The 20,379-nt window shown below is 39.4% G+C and overlaps 1 protein-coding gene across 8 annotated transcripts in view; it reads right to left on the bottom strand.

Moving 5' to 3' along the window:
* Myo5a (myosin VA) overlaps nt 1-20,379 on the bottom strand; it is a 153,890-nt gene that overhangs the window by 27,858 nt on the left and 105,653 nt on the right. For 2 of the 8 annotated variants that reach the window (XM_006510827.4, XM_006510829.4), the window contains exons 23-32: nt 19,220-19,313; nt 15,659-15,807; nt 13,819-13,932; nt 11,410-11,553; nt 11,140-11,193; nt 9,709-9,936; nt 8,301-8,309; nt 5,831-5,931; nt 3,367-3,447; nt 1,694-1,892 (exon numbers count right to left, since the gene is read on the bottom strand). In XM_006510827.4, the coding sequence (XP_006510890.1) occupies nt 1,694-1,892; nt 3,367-3,447; nt 5,831-5,931; nt 8,301-8,309; nt 9,709-9,936; nt 11,140-11,193; nt 11,410-11,553; nt 13,819-13,932; nt 15,659-15,807; nt 19,220-19,313 (1,173 nt within the window). The remainder of the gene's footprint in view (nt 1-1,693; nt 1,893-3,366; nt 3,448-5,830; nt 5,932-8,300; nt 8,310-9,708; nt 9,937-11,139; nt 11,194-11,409; nt 11,554-13,818; nt 13,933-15,658; nt 15,808-19,219; nt 19,314-20,379) is intronic. The other 6 variants (XM_006510832.4, NM_010864.2, XM_006510828.4 and 3 more) reach the window with 3 other exon arrangements.

The raw sequence follows: 20,379 nt of genomic DNA, 5'->3' as shown, positions 1-20,379 counted from the left end.
TGCTGCTTGTCCAGTCACTATCAGAGCAGCAAGGGCAAGGAAGGCAATGACATAAAAAGGCAGGAAGGAGCACTGCTAGCACCCCGGTCCTGTTTGCAACTTGTGGAGCTGGTGAGAGGCAGCATGGGGAGACCTGTGAAGCCTGTGCACCTGAGGAGTAAGAAAGCCATTCCTATGTGTGCTGGTGTGTGTTCAGTGTGTGTGCGTGTGTGTTCATGTGCAGCAAAACTTCAGAAGCACTAAGCCCAGACGTGCTTACCTTAATATTCTGCTCAAGTGAATCCTAACAAATGTGTAATTAAAACTGAGAAAGAATATCCTTTCATACACTTGACTTTGATAATATTCTTCAAATTAGCAGTCAGTGTAACGAATGGCACAAGCAGATGATCTGCAAAGGATAGCCTAAAACAAACTAACCAGAGACTTCTATTTTGAGTGTAAGGTTTGTTCATTTCTGAGTTAGATACAAAATACTGATAGTACAGAAGAGTTATAAGGGTGAGCAACACTTGATTAACTTAGTGAACAAATTTAGAATCTGCCACCCAGAAACAAACCCATTTCACACACTGTCAGCATTTTAAGGCAATCACTCAGAAGCAAAGAATCTGTACACTGATCAGTCAGTATTATTCCACATATTTATCAATTAATCATCAACAGCATTGTTAGTCATATCAGCAAAGAGAGTAAAACATAACTTTTGAAGAACATTTTCTGACTCAGAAGCCGTCCCTATCAAGGTGCAGTTGCTCTGAAAGAGCACAGGCACCGTCCTTGCTCCTCCCCAACTCCTACCACGGAGCTTCATACACACAGTAGACTGGAAAGAAAACACTTTTTCCAATCTAGGTAAAATATGGGTGAACATATGGTGGTAGAGAACTATCTGTACTCTCAGTTATCACTAATGGAATTAGACCTTCAGAGAAATTCAGACACGTCTTACTGTGGATCTTAAAAGGTATTACTTTTTCATCTGTCACTAGAGAACAGATTTTATGCAAAAATGAATAATTATAATCTTTAACTGACTTTTATGCAATAAGTATATCTGTAAAATTTACATAGATGTAAATGTGATAAAGAAAAATATAGAAGATATTTTATTTTGGTTAAAAAAAATGGAAGGAATAAGAAAAAAGAAGGTCTTAGAGAGTCTGTGTGAGCATTCAGAATCTGGAAGGGGAACAGCAAAATCACCTTCCTCTTTACCATACAGGCTCTGCTTAAAACGAGAGAATGTGCCAAGTTCAATTCTAGTCCCTCTGCCCCGTTTTAGAAGCTCTGTATCCAGTGACAACACATAGCTCCTGCTTGACTCAACCAAGAATCTTCCCTGGCTTGTCGGCTAGACAGGCTGGAAGGCCTCCTCCCTGGATGCCTGAGATCAGAGGAAAATGGTCTGTAGCTGTGTCTCCCTGCCACTCAAAGCCTAGCAGGTAGTCAGGTTACTCTCTTCCGGAGACTCCAGGCCAGACCAGACACTCCATGTGAGGTCTGAGGGGCTCAACTGCTCAAGAGACTGCTATGAGAAATAGTCGGTACGATTTTATTATTTTGATTCATTTCTACCAACACATTCATATTTTCCTTTCTATTAGGGACAGCAGAGTATCTTTCCCAAAAAGAAAAGGCTGTGCTTTTTCTAAAAGAACATACAGCAGAGGGTCACTGCCCCTCTCCTTACCAGGTTTTCATTGGTCAGCCGGGTGATCTCATGCTGCAGGCTGGCCTCAATGCGGGCCTCAGGGGGCAGCTGCAGGTTCTGGGCCAGCAGCTGCTGTTGCCGGTTGTTTTCTTCCTTTAGGCTCTGGATCTCCCCACGGAGGGCCTCAGCCTCATTCTCATGGCTTCTTTTCTGTGACTGTAGCTGGGATTCTAAGAGCCTGTAGAGAGGCCACACAGTTTGTAGAGTAGTTGAGTTCACACTAATGGGTACAAAGCTACACACTCCTTTGAAAGAAACAGGAAAAGCAGATACTCTATACCATCTGTGCATCTCCTGACCCTAATAATGTCATGAAACTCAGATGCCAGTAATGGAAACTAACTTGTCCACATTTGTATCTTTTTGAATTGTATGAAGTTCTCTTTTAATTGGCATAGATAGTATCATTGCCAATAAACAAACAAACAAACAAACAGCTGCATTATGAAGAGCAAGATTATATACTCTCAATCTAATAAAATAGACCTTTAGAGACATAGTCATTGATTTCAGGCACAGGTTGAACCAGAATAATGTTTAATATTGCCCACTTATCTAAGGACAGAAAGCTGGCGCACTACTTGGAAACCCATAGATTTATCCAAATCCAGTTTAGTGGTTTTGTAATTCTTTTGTGTGTGTGTGTGTGTGTGTGTGTGTGTGTATGTGTGTGTGTGTGTGTGTGTGTGTGTGAATGTGAATGTATAGAGCTGTAATATCTCTCCCCAAGAAATTACATATCAGTAATGGAGTCCTAACAAGATATAAAGTTATAGTCAAGAATTAACTAACATGAAGAAAAAGGCATTTAGTCCCAATGTTATTTGTTACTAACTGCTGAATAAACTTACTGATGCCATTGTGAGCAAACTATAAATAGTGGACTAAACATTTTAGCTATTATTTATGAAGTTTCAAGACAGAGTCAACCAACAACACTGTGGTTAATGCCAATGGTTATGGTTAGAACAAAGCAGAAAAAGCAGAACCCAATTTAACAGTATAAAATCTTAAAATTGTAATCACTAAAATGAAAAATTTGATGGGATTTTTAAGATACAGACATTGTTAGGACTGATAAATAAGTTAGGGAGACACAGCTAATTCTATGTGGTTTTCCCTGGAAGTGAGCTGCTGAGCTCACGTGGTTATCCTGACTTCTTTGCTCCAAATCTCACCGTAACCAGAGAATGCTGAAGCAGTCACTTGCCACTGCTCTTGGGCAGCCTCACAACAACGAGAAAGTGGCCAAATCTATTATAGGAACGTGTATCCCAAATTGACATTTATTACTAATAAACTACTGTGCAGGTAGCAAGTGTCAGTGCCCATGCTCCAATAACTTGTGCTTCAGCTGGAAGACTGTCTTCCTCAAGCCCTAGAGAGACTCATAGCCTTTAGATAGCCACTGCTGACAGCACTGTGGATTACAAGAAGCAACTGTATTCACCTATAATCAATTTTAGCCTTAACACTATCTGTTAGTAGAGAAAAATTTAAAGAAGCTATTTGGCTGCAGATTCTAAGTTTTATTGAGACTTATTGTCTCAGGAGGATAATAAATGCACGAGACGCACAAAGTCAAAGTTGTGAGTCCATGTTAGTGAGAAAAGCAAGTTAATAACAGTCTATTTTGAGGTGACATATATAACCTGTTGGCTTGTTTTAACCCTTCATAAACCATCCAGAGCTCTCCATCCTCATTCAACTCCTGGTAATCCATAGTAGATGATCTTCCGTGTAAAGAAACACAATGCAAAACACAAAAGGACACAGGATGGAAATGAGATGATGGTGGTCAAGAAAAGCACACGATACTTCAGCATTTTACTAAGTGAAGAGGGCCATTTTTAGTAATTACAAATGACTTTACAACATTACCACAAAATTACTTTCATTAATTAAAAAAATGGGGGGGGGGGTTAAGCAGTTGTATCATAGACAAATGAAGGGTTTGGAGCTTTTCCTGAAGAGAAATAACTGGAAAACTGAGACACACATTCAATTTATAATGTTTTATGCGGCTAGCCAAATGACCTTATGTATTAAGGATTACATTGAGGCTAACCATAACACATGTATGATGTGAAAACTCCAGATGCCATATCTTCATGTGGCAATTTTCATAATCTATTTCAAACTATAATTTTCAGTTTTCTGGATAGAATTTATTTTAGCATAATAAAATCTGATTCACACTGGGTGGTGGTGGTGCACGCCTTTAATCCTAGCACTTGGGAGGCAGAGACAGGCAGATTTCTGACTTCAAGGCCATCCTGGTCTACAGAGTGAGTTCCAGGACAGCCAGGGCTACACAGGGAAAGCCTGTCTTGAAAAAACAAAACAAACAAACAAACAAAAAAATCTGATTCACATGTAAACTTTTATACAAATTATTATACAAATAACATAAGAACATATTCAAAGTTCTCAGCTTTTGACATGGTTTAAAATTTTTGGATAAAATTAAAGATCTTGATAAACTGTCTTTGTATTAGAGGTGGATCTGTTTTCTCTTACTAAAATACTATAGTATTTCAGAGTCCAGGTTCTTAATCTTGATATACTTTTTTGCTATGTTCATATAACATGAACTTGCCAAAATTCTATTTTCAATCTACCATCTCTTCCTAAAGAGTTATCTCTTTTTGAGGTTGTATTTGAATTACTATAGTGATGACTTTATAGATCTATGATATATACCTCAACTGCACAGTGGGATTTCTCTTCCTTGATGCCTCCTTGTCTCCCAAAAGTCAGAATGTGTAAATTTACTCACCATTCACTCTGGTCTCATGCTCATGAAATGGTATCAACACATCCAACCGCGTCCCCAGACGCCAAGCTTCCCTATGACCCATTCACACACCCGACAGACCACAAGGTTTATTGACCTCGTTTTCATATATATCTTTCCAAATGCCCCACTTCTTTCAACCCTAACTGTCACCACCAAGCCCAAGTTTATGGAGTGCTGTAGACCAAACCTAGGGCTTTGTACATGCTGGGCAAGCATTTTACCAAGCCCAAGTGATTATGGATTATGGCAAAGCCTCTTAACTGGTTTTGTGCTTTAAATCTTACTCCATTATAATTTGTTCTCAAATCGAACAGCAAGGCTAGCTTTCTGAATCTGTTACATCATTCTATGTAAAACACTTAACTTCTTTCTAATATCTTTAGACTAAAATTCAATGTCCTCAGTCCTGTCTCTGAGGAGCCTATCACCTCTGTGAGGAGAGACTGCATTACTTGTCTTCCCACTGTGTGGCGTAGTGTCTGGCATGGGGCAGGCACATTCCAGACCTGCGGTGACTGAATAGCTGAGTGGATGGATGGACACAATTCCCTTTCTATAATAAGATACTCTTAAGTATAAAAGTTTACAATTAATTCATAAATTAAATTTACACTTAACCACATACTTAAATAAGTATTCTGTACTTTTGCCTGTAAATAAAGAATAAGCTAATGTTTCCTAAGGTGTATATATTTAATTTGTGGGTATTTATGAACTGTTTTTCCTCTGTGGTCATCACTGGCCATGCTTTCTCAAAATGGTCAGCATGTAATTTTTTTTTCTGTTTAGTGTACAATGCATTAAGTTTCTGTTCAGAAATGAAGTAAGGCTAAGAGCTGCAGGTACGAGTCTCCATTTATCCCATCCTTGAAGTTGTGGCGCCCTTGTAGAGCTGTAGTGTTACCACTGCTGGGATTCCAAGCACATACATTTTCATTTCTCTTCATGCTACATTTCAATTATTGAGCACTGTAGCTTCCTCTACAAATCTTCAAATGGCCATCTTGAACCTCTACTATGAAAGGATATACTCAGTCTATTGAGCAATGGATTTCTTCTCTAGGCAGCTGAAGGCCAAAGCCCTTGCAATAAACATATCTTCCTACAATGTGAGTAACATTTCCCCTGACACCAAGTGTCACTATTTACCTGATATTACTAATGATATTTTAAGTTAGTTTATTCTAGAAACCTTAGGTTCTTCTTGAAGATGTCCATTAAAGCAATTGATTAGTCCAGTGAGTTCCTGCACAAGAGATTGGCTTGAAGACTCAATTAACACAGTTAAACCAAGGTGGATGAAAGGCTCGACTTACCTGTTTGTTTCTTTCAAACCAATATATGCTTGTGCTATTTCACCTTTGTCTTTCATTTTCTGTACATCTTCTAAAAGAATTGTGGAATCTGTCATTGTATTCTGAAGGGAGAAATGATACATTTCCACATGAAGGCTCAGCTTAGGAGCTCTGAGTCACATATAACGTATTCTTTTCACTTCAGTACTTAGTGTATAGCACTTGACACCCAGCCTGATGACCAGAGTTCAATCTCTAGAACCCATATGGTGGAAAGAATCTAGTCTCACAAGTTATCATCTGATGTTCATGTGTGTGTCTACACACACACACACACACACACACACACACACACACACACACATCACTAACTTACTGCCTCTAAAAAATATCAAATTTAGCATCCCCAAAAGGTTCATTCTCTTTGTGTAAAAACATGTGTTTCAGTCAATGTTTGTTCTAAGCTGAGTGTGGTGCTCATGCCCAGGATGGCCTCACATTTCTATGTCCCCGAGGATAACTGGAAACTGGCCTTTTTGCCTCATCTTCCTTAGGGACCTTAGGTATGCACCTCTGAACCCGCTCAGTTTATGGAGTGCTGTAGACCAAACCTAGGGCTTTGTGCATACTGGGCAAGCATTTTACCAGCTGAACTACATCTCTGGCCCCAAATAAATATTTCTTTATATGTATTTTATATAGAGTATATATTTAGTGATTTGTATTTTCTCTTTCCCTGAAAGGAAAAAAACTAGTTCATAAAGGGCCATTCTCATTTTTAAGGCCTATAAATATAACGCACAATGACTTGTCTTTATATCAAATAATACTATATGTCACACCACCTCCAGTAGGATGTGTGTGACAAGTTCCACAGACTGAGGCGATTGACCTCAAAATGAGAGGCCTCCTGGAACTGGTTGTGGAACTCTTCGCTGGAGATTGCCATAGTTCTCATGGCAATCTATCTGTTTTGTTTTCTCTTATTCCTTTTCTTATTTACATGTTCCTGGTAGCCTAGGCCATGGTCTTAAGCGAGAATAATGGGTAAGAAACCATCCCTAGTGATGGGGCCACTAATATGACCTTATCCCCAGGGAAACTAACGCTTTACTTTTTAAATCATTTACAAAATTATGATGATAGATAAAAACTTTCCCAACAGTAAAATTACATATGGCTGCATGTGTGTCATTGGAGATGGTTTGGTATATGGCAAAGAAAGCCTTAATTAGGAAGAATTAAAATAGTTTAAATTTATACATTGAAGATTTATAAAAAAAATCAGGCACTCAATGTTAAATATTAATTGACCATGGGGCTGGAGAGTTAGTTCAGCGGTTAAGAGCACTGACCATTAAAGATTTATAAATCTGCTCCTGGAAATATGCCACTAGCCTTGGACAACAGCCCCCACTAAATACATCCTTTTAGAATAGTTATATTTTGATGATTTATAGTGATGTTACTTGTTCTGTTTGTGATTCACTGAATACACAGTTTCAGAGTTGTAATATTTGGATGATTTTTGTGCTTTACTGTGCCAAATGATTTTTGCTGGTGTTTGTGATTGTTTCGCTGGATACAGTTTCTAAGAGATGTAATATTTTGTTTTTAATGTATAAAATTCCCTGCTTGAGAGCTGCAAAATACACTCAGATTCAAACTGCATTTGTGTTTGTTTCTGTTTGTCACTGCTGAATCTTTATACACCTAGCTTCCAGGACCCTCATTCCAGGGACCCCTATACCCGACTAGGGTGGTCCGTGGCAACTCTACTTGAGTATCTTGGGACTTTTCAGGAGTGTTTGAACTTCTGGTAAATCAGGTTACATGATGTGTTCAGCCAATCTGAAGGGAGGGAAGACAGGCATCTCCTGCTGCTGCCATCCTGGGGAGTGAGCAGCTGGTTCTTTCCTCATCTTGCCTGTCTTGGCTCGGATGTAGCATTTTGGAGATGCTCCGTGTGTTTCCCACATTCAGTGACTTGAATTCTGAAAGAGCTGTACCTCATGAAGCACCCATTATTGCCAACAGCTGAAAACAAGGTGAGTGGAGAAATTCAAGCCTGCAACTTCACTTAAGCACTTAAGAGGGGCTTGATTCTCAATTTAGAGGACATGAGTTCAAATTTCAGCATCCATGTAACAAGCCAGACACTCCACATAAGCCTGGCACCCATGGTCTGAGCTGGTGGAGCCAAGACATTACTGGGGCTTATTGGCTTCTAGCCTAGCAGAAGAAATGCAAGCCTCAAGTCAAGAAGAATTACTCCCTAAAGGAATAGATGGAGAACAAGGCTTTATTCTGACATTCATTCCCACATACTCAGATAAACACAAACAATAAATAAATAAGCCTTTAAAAAAAGCAGAATAAAATAAAGTAGACCTGGTCACAAAGCACAAAGTAAACATACTGAACAGACTTGCAAGGCAATCTTAGGATTAAACAGAAGTACTAATTAAATATTAAAAACATGTATAATTACCTTGTCATCCTGAAAAATCACATTGGCAAGCACAAAAATGCAGAAAACAATAAATCTTTAGCTTCATGAATAGATTATTTTACTGAATCCATTTAAAAGCTATGATTCATTTTTTCTAAAACTAACTCTAAATGATTTAATTTTACAGAATTGTCAAACAGTAGACATTAGTATGTATGAGATAGGAACTCCTATTTTCAATGCTTAAATTCTTTCCTGAGTTGTTTTGTTTTAAAATGCTGCTGGCTGTAAAATGTTGGGTATGTGAGAGAATGAGCCTCCTGTTGATGATGAGTATGTTTCACCCTGTCTTTGAGAGTTCAGCAGTGGCCACTGGAAGGGCATTTGTCCAGAGGAAGCTTCCCAGAGTCCTCTGGAGGTAGAGCAGACAAACCAGAGATGGCTGGGCTAACTCACAGTCTAGCTCACTGTATGCTGTTCACCACTGCCTTGAAAATGAAAAACTAAGAAACTCAGAATTACAAACAGGCACAGGGAATTGGGAAGGTCTCAATATACTGCACATTCTTCCAGGATAGACAAGGTGTGTCATGTGGAAGCTGAGAATTAGACAAGCAGAGTCTGTGGTGACATAGGGCCAGCCCATTATCACAGAACAGTTGTCACATAGATTATGTGAGCTTAATAAGGGGGCAGGTATGGTAGCAAAACTATGTGCTCTACTAGTAAGGATTCATTTAGGTCCTTTGCTTCCATTTTTATATTTCAATAATTTTCACAAAAGTCTCCCATGAGACTATCAATTGTACTCCATATATATATATATATATATATATATATATAATTTGTAAATTTAAAGAGAAAAAGAGAGACTATCAGCTTGCTGAGAGAGGAAAGGATTTGACTCAGTCTTTGTCCAGGAAGCGTAGAGAGCTTCCGTTCCTTTCTAAGCCTAGCCCGTTCAAGCCTGAGAACCCACATGAGACTGCACCAGGCAAGGGGACAGCACAGAGTGCTCTCTGTTGACTCCACAGAAACAGCTCTTCCTGCCTTCTCCCTACTGACAGGAACTCTCATCTTGTAATTCCCACAAACTGATTTCATTTCTAACCATTTTCTGTCCACTTAAGCAGGCCCATTTCAACAAGAAATTTTACAGTTAGACTTAATACCACTATATACCACAACAATTTGTAGATATTCATATTTAATGCATTTTACTTTAGCTCAGAATTTACTGAGGGAAGATTACTGTTATGAATGGCAAGTATATATTTTTTAAAAAGTATCCTTGGCTTGTGGAGATGAAACTTTGAAAGACACGTAGGAACCCAATGGCTTTTGCAGTTGTTCTTAAGTGTTTGTTTCCTGACAAACTGGAAGGAAAGCTTAAGAAGAAATGGAGGCCAGTCACCACGCCTCCTCTTCAACACTCGCATGAACTTACCTTGGGTTGGATGGCTTCTTTTTGGCTCACCAGCTGCGACCTCAAGATGAGGACTTCCTCCTTGCGCACGTCGAGCTCCTCGCTCACGGAGGTCAGCTGTTCCATGAGGACTCGGTAAGCAGGCGCACCTGGCGCAGTCACTTCTGGGGCACTTTTCTCACTGAGGGCTTTGCGCAACTCATTCAGCTCGTTTTTCAGTTTTTTGTTTTCTGACTCCAGTTCTTGACGCTGAATGGAAAAGATGGAAGAGTTTACTGTTTTCATCCTCATCTTGGCATTGGAAAACTCAACCTCCCCTAAGCGATGGGAAAATTGTAGAAAGGACGTTAACTTCCACTCTTATGAATGGTCTCTCAGACTAAGTGTGACATCAGTGTGAACTGAACAATGTAAAAGACAGTTTGCATCTCCAACCCCAATTCCAGGGGCAAATTTACTCTGATCTACTCGGGGAATACTCCAGGATGCAGAGATGGCTGAGTGCCAGTCCTGAGAAGCCCAGGCTTTGTTTGCAAGTATATATGTAAGGATGTACAGCTGTCAGGGTGTTTCCAATGACTGGTCGACTGTGTGGCCCCCTGAAGTATTTAGCAGTGCTCTCTTTCAATCCTCTACTCACTGGTAATCAATTTTGCATTGCTCATATAAGAGACAGAAAACAAAAAAAAAAATGTCTTTACTTGGATGCTGACGATCTGATGCAATGTGTCCTAAACTTTAACATGTATTACAGTCATTTGGAATTCCTGTTAAAACACACATTTCTGAGCCTCAACTATATGATTTTCACTTGATGTCTAGTGGTGTTAGGCCTAAAATTTTTGCACTTCCAACAAGGGACTAGGTGATACTAATTTTGCTAACAGAGGACTAACTTTGAGTACCACTAATGCTTAACTCATTTCATTTATCTATGTTTATGTGAGACAGGGGATGTTTTAGAGAGCAGATTGCTACCCTCTGCCTTTAGTCTGCCCGTCACCCTCAATTAGGTTTTTCTGGATGGGAGCATTTGCAGCAAGGAGTTGGATAAGAGTTCATAATCTTTACTACTGTGGCTTGAATGGCTGCTACCTCCTATTCTTGTGCAGAGTGAAGTTCTACTTAGATGAAAATGAATTTGTAAAAGCAAACTACAAAGGCTAGGACTAGTGCTTGAGTAAGATTTAAGCTAGAACCTTCAGCTAGCTAGGCAGTGGTGGTGTACGCCTTTAATCCCAGCACTTGGGAGGCAGAGGAAGGTAGATTTCTGAGCTCAAGGCCAGCCTGGTCTACAAAGTGAGTTCCAGGACAGCCAGGGCTACACAGAGAAACCCTGTCTTGAACCCTTTCCCCCACCCTCAAAAGAATGTTCTCTGAGAAAAGACAAATTCTGAGTAGCTCTCTTGTCAAAACAAAGTATTCCCAGTCTTGGGGTGAACTTTTCAGTACCTTGAGAGACTCATACTCTAGTTCAGCTCCTCTTATCTGTGGCCTTTCTTCTTCCTGGGGAGAAAAATAAAGTAAAAACTTTGTATTTAATTTCCAAATTTTTACTATTAGAATATTTAGCTGCTTTACAAAATGCAGTGTTGTGTCAAAGCATTCACAACTTTAACCAAGTACCGCAGAGCAAAGGAGCTCAGAGAACACAGAGAGACACAGGGACAACCTGGCTTCCCTGGGCTGCCCTCAGTCCGGGGACAGGCCACTGCTGTTTACCTTTGCCTTGCTGCGGAACACCTGCTCCTCCTTGCGGTCCAGCTCATCCTGCATCAGCTGCTTCTCCTGTTCCAGCTCTGTGACACGCTTCTGGAGCTTAAGGAATAGTGACATATCCAGAGGCACCTTCTTCTCAATTGGCTCCTAGAACCCAGAAACCACAGAATCAAGTAAAGCCAGAAGACTCACAAGCCAAAGAGCAAATACTCCAATAGTAAGACAGTCAAACACAGAAGACATGTAAACATCCAAAGAACAAAACCAAGCTACGTTTGTCCTAGCTAATGATTGGAGAAGTGCAAGTTGAACAACAGTGAGAGACTAAGTCTCTCTTATTTGACTTGCAGATAGCCCTGAGGTGGCATTTCAAAGTTAATAATGTCCCATGTTAGCAATTGTGTCTCATACTATATTGGTGACATATAAAGAAGCCTGTGGAAATCTAGGTGCATTTATTAAAAGTTAGATGTGTATTCACACCTACCCTAGGAATCTGTTTAAGAATTAAGACTATAGGGCCAGAGAGCTGACACAGTAACCCAAAGTGCTTCCTGTAGTTGTTTTCTAATTATCTGTCTAACTGATAGTCAGGTGAACCACCAGCTGTTTAGTCGTTGTCCTCCTGATGGGCAATGAGATGGTATCTAATTTTTGTTACTAAAATACACATCGAAGAACATAAATATCTCAACATAACAGTTGGCAGTCTGGTGAGCTGGGGCAACCTTTATTTCCACCAATAATGATAAGGATTCATGGGACAACAGTCACTACTTTAACTAAAAAAAAAAATTCCATCTCCGTTGATTGCCCAAAAGTGTTATTTCAATGCCGTTTTAAATTTTATTCCTTGGCTTTTCATAAAGTTAAAAGGTACTTGAATTGAGGTCACAGGAAAACTTGTAGGAGTTGGTTCTCTCCTTCCAGCATAGGTGGTAGGGCTGGAACTTAGGTCATTAAGCCTGCACACTAAGGACTTTCCCCTCTGAGCCATTGTGCTGGCCCACTGAAAGCAGCTGCAAATACTAGCATTTAGATGATTTATAATTAAACAGTCCATTTAAATATCTTGATATCTCTTCATTTATTAGTGATGCATATGTCCTTGAAACTTTAACTTTCAAAAAAACTGTAATAGAATCTTCCATTCTATAAATGAACATAGTACTTCTATTCATGATACTTAAAATGTTATTAACTGGAAATCATTCCTTTAGATTTTGAATGGGCAATTAAAAAAGAATCTTATTAAAATAGAATGGGATAACTTCTTAGTTATCAGTTAATGCTATATATAGAATCCATTGATTGCTAGGCTGTGAACAAAATTCTACAGAAAGGAATATGAGAATAGGAAAAGGGTAGGGCACATAAGATAATATTTTCCAAATATAAAACAACTTGAGATGTAACAAATGCTAATCATGCAGAGTGCCCAGATGATGCCCGTAGCCCACTGGCATATCTACTTATAGCAAGTAGAGAAGCCATTGGACTTCTCTGGACCACATGAGAAAGAAGGAGTATTAGACCATCTGGATAAGAGGAGTTGTGAGATCTTTCTTTCCTTTTCTTTTAAGGAAGGACTTCATCATCTAAGCGGTTACTGAGTGAGTGAAACTTTGAAATGGACCTTAAAAATAATACCAATCGGGCTGGAAAAATGGCTCAGCAGTTAAGAGCACTGACTGCTCTTCCAGAGGTACTGAGTTCAATTCCCAGCAACCACATGGTGGCTAACAACCATCTATAATGGGGATCCAATGCCCTCTTCTGGTATGTCTGAAGACAGCGACAGTGTACCCACATACATGAAATAAATAAATCTTTTAAAAAATAACTGAAGATAATCATTAAGATTATGGAATTTATTAATAAAATTACCACTGCTGGTTTGGCAAGGATTTCAAAATTCTGCCATAGCTGAGGAAGTCATGGTGCCCCTTTCCCTAGGTTTGATGCAAAGGAAGCTCATAAATAAGGCAGGACTCCAATAGTTGATTGAAGCAAGGAAAAGCAATGGCTCCAAACCAACACAGAGTGGCCCTATAGATGTTGCAAGGGCTCCAGGGCAATTGTAGCCAGCAGCTGAGTTATCTGCAGAAACTTCTGAGGGATACAGCCATGGTGGGGACAGTAAAGAAACTACTGCTATGAAATTTACATTAAAATTATAATGTGGGGCTGGGACTATTGCTCAGTGGCAGAGCACATGCTTACCACATATAAGATGCTTGGTTCAATTCTAACACCAAAACAAACAAATAAAAATTAGTACATGTATTGGCAAAATCACGTGCAATAAGTACAAATGGATACAACTAATTAAGAATACATAAACCAGATTTTGGAAATGCTGCCTGTCAATAGAAGCATGAACATCCTACTTTTAGTGAGAGATAAACGTACCTCTGTTCTTGGTGCAATGTCTTCAGTTTCTGCAAACTCAGAGCTGAAGGTGTATTCAGACTCATTACTGCTGTGGGTAGAGTCTGTTCTCTTGTGTCCTGGCTTAGGCACATTCTGTAAGGTAAACAACCCAAGTTCAGCTCATATAGCATAATAACACAACTATGCACAGTAAAAATAATATCCACAGCGTCTTCATTGTAATCTTCACTCAGTGATTTGCACTGGTGGCTAAATGCTCTAGGGTTCCACCTTGTCTTGACCAAATTCTTATAAGGGGTTGACCTTCCCAGTGAGAAAGTTGTGTCAGCAAAGCAGGAACTGTAGATGTAGCTCTCCTGTGACTAACAGCAGAGTCCCCAGGTCTCTGTAGAACAGGTTAGCTTTGAATTTTCTATGTAGCAGAAGATGACTTTAAATTTCTGATTCTCCTGCCTCTACCTCCTGAGTATTGGGATTATAGGCATGGACTACTACACCTTATTTATGAGTGCTGAGGATGGAATATAGGTCTTTAGATCCATGCTAAGCAAGGACTCTACCAACAGGGCTCTTCAAGCCTCTCTTTGGGTTTTTAAAGTTTTGAGTTATTCAGTTACTTTGTACAAGTAATAGTTTTAATAACATGATAAAATAAAAATTACCAGAAAGTTCATAAAATATGCTGAACAACAACAGGCATAACCATTCATTACATGGTAACTGAGCATAAGTGGTTAAAAATAAGTAAAGTTATATAGGTGACTATAATTTCTGTTACTTTTACACATGACAATATGTAGAATAAGAAGAGGGAATGAGACAGTACAGGGCAGGTAAGCTAGATGCTCTCAAAATTCATCATGAATCCTGATGATACTTTTAGGGCACATAATTACTGTATCAATCAGTGTTCAGAAAACTCAGGGAATGAAAAAGTTAAGCAGGACATTCCATGACAGCCTACTGGATCCTATGCGGAGAAAACTCAAAGAATTTCTTTTCTAGTGGTACTTTGAATAGTTTTCTAAGTAACCAGTGGCCATCAAAGTACCCAGTAAAATGCAAAGCTTAGTCCTAATTATAATGGAAACACAGATTAACTGTAAATGTGGTACAGTTTTCCAATAAGTAAGTAGAGTAAACTTATTAGTAAGCTTCCTGCTAACAAGATGAGTAGAACAGCTCTGTGTGTGGAAAGTGCACTGGCAAGGACAGAAGAGCCTCGGGACAGTTAACACAAATTACTCTAAACAGGGACTAAATTTTCTCTCTATGGGAATTTAACTTGGAAATTATAAGCTCCAGGGAAGAAAACAGTTATACAATAAAAATGTAATATAAATATACTAGATTTACACTTGTCACTCAGTGTAGGAAGCAGAGTCTTGATATGCCAACTTTATACTATCTTATAGCTCCATCTTTAAAGTATTTGACTTTACTGAAGAACTTATGGATAAAGTTGCATGACTTCTGGAGTTCCCTTTAACTACTAAAACACACGAGATGGAGGTGGGTAGACCAGAAGACAGAGATGTGTTGGCTATTTGGGAACTGGGTGACAGGTGCATGTGGCACATGGAGGCTTACTCTATGGTTCTACTTACTTTTATATATGGCTAAAAATTTTCATTAAAATAAAAATAAAAAACAAAACCCACGTATCACAGATCATGCCTTCATTAAAATAAAAATAAAAAACAGAACCCACGTATCACAGACCATGCCCACAATCTAGCACTTAGGAAGTAGAAATAGAAGGCTTATGAGTCTAAAGCTAGTAATACAGCAAGACTCTCTAAAAAAAAGCAAAAAAAAAAAAAAAAGCAAAACAAAACAAGAAGAGAGTTGGACTCACCAGCATCAGGGTCATCTCTTCCTTGAGGTCATCATAGCGCTCCTCCAGGCGACTGAACTCATTCAGAAGGTTCTGATACCTCAGCCTCTCATCATTCAGGTCAAGCTCCAGTTGTTTTGTCTCTTCTACTAACTTCCTCTCCATAGTTTCTGAAATGCGCAAGAAGATATTGAGGACCAGGGCCTGGTAAAACGGTGACATGTCAGGCCACAAAAATGGCTAAAGAAAGCCTTTAAAGCAGTCCAAAGAGACAGATGAGGAAGCTCAGCCTCCCCCCAGCAACAGAAGCAGCTCAGGGGCTAAAGCAAAAGCCCCTGAACAGCATGCCTGGCCACAGGTGAGAGGAAGAAATCAATAAAAAAGCTGTTCCTTGTGCCAGAGAGGATGGCAATTCCATTCTTACGTATCATCTAGATTACATCTTTTATTCAACCTAGGATGAAGTATTGCCCAGGAATCTGTTCAATATTATAATAAAATTTATAGAACAAAACAGAACAAACACAATCTTCCCTCAAAACTGGAAGGGGACATGAGTACAAAAGTGACTCCATAGAATTCAAGAATGTAAACAGCTGCACTGACTTCCAGTTTCTTAGTGGAACTGACTTTTAAGCCTGTGAGAGAATTCTGTAAATGCAGGAGAGAAGGAAGCATGACCCCAAATTAAATCACTGTGACAACCTCATCTACTGAGCTCTCCATGGACTATAGCTTTGGTCGCAGTACTTCATGTACTGATTAAACACATTCCTGTTTGTTTGTTTCCGGAGACAGTCTTGCTATGTGGCTCTGCCTAACCTGGCACTAGAGCTATGCAGTCTATCCTGCTTCCTCGGTGCTAGGATTATGGGTGTGTACCACTATACTGAGGCTACAAGAAAGTCTGGATAAATTTCCATTACATACCTTTCTAGTAAGGAATAATAAAACAAAACAAAGCAGTTAGTATTCTCTTAAGTTATTCATATAACTAAAGCAGTGGCACACATATTTTTTATTCCAATATCATTGTTTTAGGCTATTCATAAAATCCAATAAAATATTGTGTGTGTAGGTGTGTGTATGTCATAGTATACATGTTGGAGCAAGAGGACAACTTATGGGAATCGATTCACTTCATCCATCATGTGTCTCAGGGATTGAATTTAAGTCCTTAGGTCTGGTGATGAGCCATCTTATTAACTATGATATTCATAAATTATTTTGACCAAATAATGATTCAAAAAGCCATTCTTTAGGAGAATGGTGTCTTAAGGAGCTTGACCTTCCTGCTCTATAGTGTGTGTCAGTCCCATGGTTCTGTCATACTCTTCTAGTACCCTGAACTCCTGTCATCATTACCCTCCATGTCTAGCTTGAACGCTAAGGCGCTGCCACCTCTCATGTGCTGCTCAAGGAACCCTAAGTTTTCCAGTTACCCACCTCACTGCCCTTTATGACGGGAGCTTGCTTTTGGCTGGACATAGTCTGGAGTTCAGAGATTAGCCACTAAGTGCAGGTAATAAAAAGTAAAGAATCTATGTGTGTGGGCTCGGCAATCAAGAGCACTGGCTCTTTTCCAAAGGACCTAGGTTTAATTCCAGCACCCACATGGTGCCTTACAATCTGTAACTTCAGTTCTAGGGGATCCAGTACCCTCTTCTGATCTCTACAGACACTAGGCATACACAACAGTACATAGGTGTAAATGCAGACAAAACATCAATATACATAAGTGTAGAGAGAATCTCTTATAACATCACCTGTCAATAAAAAGCCAATGTCCAATGAACTGAGGCAGGAAATAGAAGGTGGGACATTGGCAGGAAGAGAGAGAATTCTGGGAAATAGAAAGTGATAAAAGAGAGATGTGAAGAGAGCTTCGAGAGACAGGTAGATGAACCCAGGGAGACGCTGAGAGAGAGAAGCGAGCCAGGACTGAAGAGAGGTAACTAACCACACGGTAGCTAATTAACCACGTGGTAGCTAACTAACTACATGGTAGACAAAGAAAAGTTTGAGCGTGTTACATAAGTTATGAGCTAGTTAGAGAATAAGCTGAGGTGTATGGCACAAGCAGTTAATAATAACTTAGTCTCAGAGTCATCATCATTCTGGGAGCCAGAGCTGGAAAAGGAAAACTTGGAATTTTAAAATTATTTTTACACATAAACTTAAATTAAAAAAAATGCTTTAATGTATTAATTTCAGGATTTCTTCTTCTTCCTCTCTATCACCTTTAATTGTGGGGAAAGTACAGAAAGCTCTTATCACCACGGTCTTAAGGGACCTGTTTGGCTCCTTCCTTACCACCTCTCTAAGCTGTACTCTGGATTACTTTCAGAATGCCTCCATCTGCCACTGTGATAAAACACTGAGTAAAGGGGTTTCTTTACCTTACTGGTTACAGTCCATTTTTGAGGCAAATCAGGGCAGGAGCACAAGCAGGAACTTAGAAGTAGAAACTGAAGCAGAAACCATATTGCTTACTGGCTTGCTTATAGGCTCACATTCAGCTACCTTTATTTATACAGCTCCCATGCACCTGCCTAGGGATGCTAACACCCACAGTGGGCTGGGCCCTCCTACAGCAGTTAGCAATTAAGAGAGTGCTCCACAAGAGAGATGTGCACAGGCCAATCTGAGGGGTTCCTTTTATTTATGAGCATTTTAATCAACCCCAGAATCGAAGAATAAATGTACATATTTACTTAGTCCTTTATTTTAAAAATTAGTTTCATTTTTAGTTTAGTAGCAAAGAGAGTTGAACTTAGAATGACACTAATCGTTTTAGTAAGATATAAATAAGTGAGGCCCAGGACAGTGTATGTTCTCACTCATTAAAGATGCTTTAATCTGATAGAAGAGAATATGGAAAAAATGGTCACCAGGGACTGGGAAAGCCAGGGCAGGGAGTTGGGGGCGGGGCGGGGGAAGGAATTGTAGAGAAGTTAGATAAAGATTCCAAAATACAGCTGAGTAGAAGAGTGAGAAGAATCCTCACAAGTAGAAAGGACAGATTTTGAGGCAATGAAAATGTTAATTATTTTGATTTGATCATTACACATACTACATATATACCAAATTATTGTATGTTCTTACAAATATTTACAATCATGAAGTTTGAAAATATACAAATAGCCAGGTATGGAGGCACATTTGGAAGGGTGAGGCAGGAAGGCTTCAAGTTCAAAGCCAGTCTGGACTAAAGAAACAAATGCACAGGTGTATGTTTGTGTGTGCATATGTAAAAGAATATACCAGCTCAAGAATTCTTATTAAATCAACAGAATCCTATAAATTAAAAACATACATATAAAGCAAAATTCTAAAAAGCTACATATGCTATTACTGAATGTAATTTCATATTGACACACAAAGACCAGAGATGGAGTTTGTAAGTTCACTAGTTTTATTACAATATTTGGAACTCTTGCTTGTGAATGTACAGATGATAGCCAACACTTTTAAAACTTATTTCAGCTCTAAGCATTACTGTAACTGAGAACATAATGTCAAACTTAGAAAGCTTAGGTTTGAAGTTTGTTGTCTGCTGGGTTGAGAGCACACAAACCTTACCTGTCATCTCCTTCGCCTGCTCCACAATGCGGTGGTTGAGGGTCTCCTTTTCCTGCTTCAGCAAAGTATTTTCTTCCTTCAAGTTTGACACCAGCTATGAAATGAAACACCAAGCTGAGGCGGCTGCAGCAGACTGAGATGTCCCACACGACAGTCACTGACTGTGCCTCATGACCTCAACTACTTATTACTTATGTCTTGTCACCTGTCACACTTGTCTCAAATTAACTCTCTCCAGAGAAACTTCATAAAACCCCCTCCAATAGAGGCCTTTTCTCTGGGCTGCTGCAAGATTCTGCATTTGCTCCTTATGTCCTTATGAATGCCTTATTTTTTGTCTTCTCCAGCAGACCAGACATTTCTTGGAGGACCAGGACAGTGATGGTGCTTGTTTGACTTGGTACTGTGAACACTTAGCATCTGGCTAGCATCTAGTAAACATCTGTTCCCAGTGTCAGGTTCTATTTTGATTTCTATTGTTCTGACAGAACTCTCTGACCAAAGGCAACTTGTGGAGGAAAGGGTTTATTTCATCTTACATATCACAATCCTTTATTAAGGGAAGGAAGCCAAGGCAGGATTTTGAAGAAGTCATGGAGTTAAGCTTGCTTCTATGCTCACATTCAGTTATCTTTCTTATATAGCCCAGGCCCACATGCCTAGGGATGGTACCAATCACAGTGGTCTGGACCCTCCTGTTGTCAATTAGCTATTGACAGACATGCTCAAGGAAACTGTGATAAAGGCATTTCGTTGAGACTCCCTCTTTTCAGTATGACAAGTTGACAACTTAGACTAGCCATCAAACACCTTTTCACTGTACCATCAGAACACTGCAACTCAAATGAGCAGATTAAGGAGATTAGGGATATGAGTCTTTCAAAATAATGCTTATGTGTATGTGTGGTATGAGTGTATCCATAGCCAGGAAAGAGTGCAGAACCCCTAGAACTGGAATTACAGATGTGTAGTCTGGGAACTAAACTCTTGTCCTTGAAAGGGCAAGAGACGCACTTTACAGCTGAGGCATCTCTCCAAGCCCATGAATTCTTTGAAAAATATAATCATTTTTATTTTGAGAATTCCACGTGTGTATACAATGAATTTTTAACAAGCTACTCCTCTTGGATCCCATGCCTAACAACTCTCTTTCAACTTAA

Source organism: Mus musculus, chromosome 9, assembly GCF_000001635.26.
Source record: "Mus musculus strain C57BL/6J chromosome 9, GRCm38.p6 C57BL/6J".
Taxonomy (NCBI): Eukaryota; Metazoa; Chordata; class Mammalia; order Rodentia; family Muridae; genus Mus; species Mus musculus.
The sequence above is the reverse complement of the archived record's forward strand: the minus strand, read 5'-3'. Positions and strand labels throughout refer to the sequence as shown.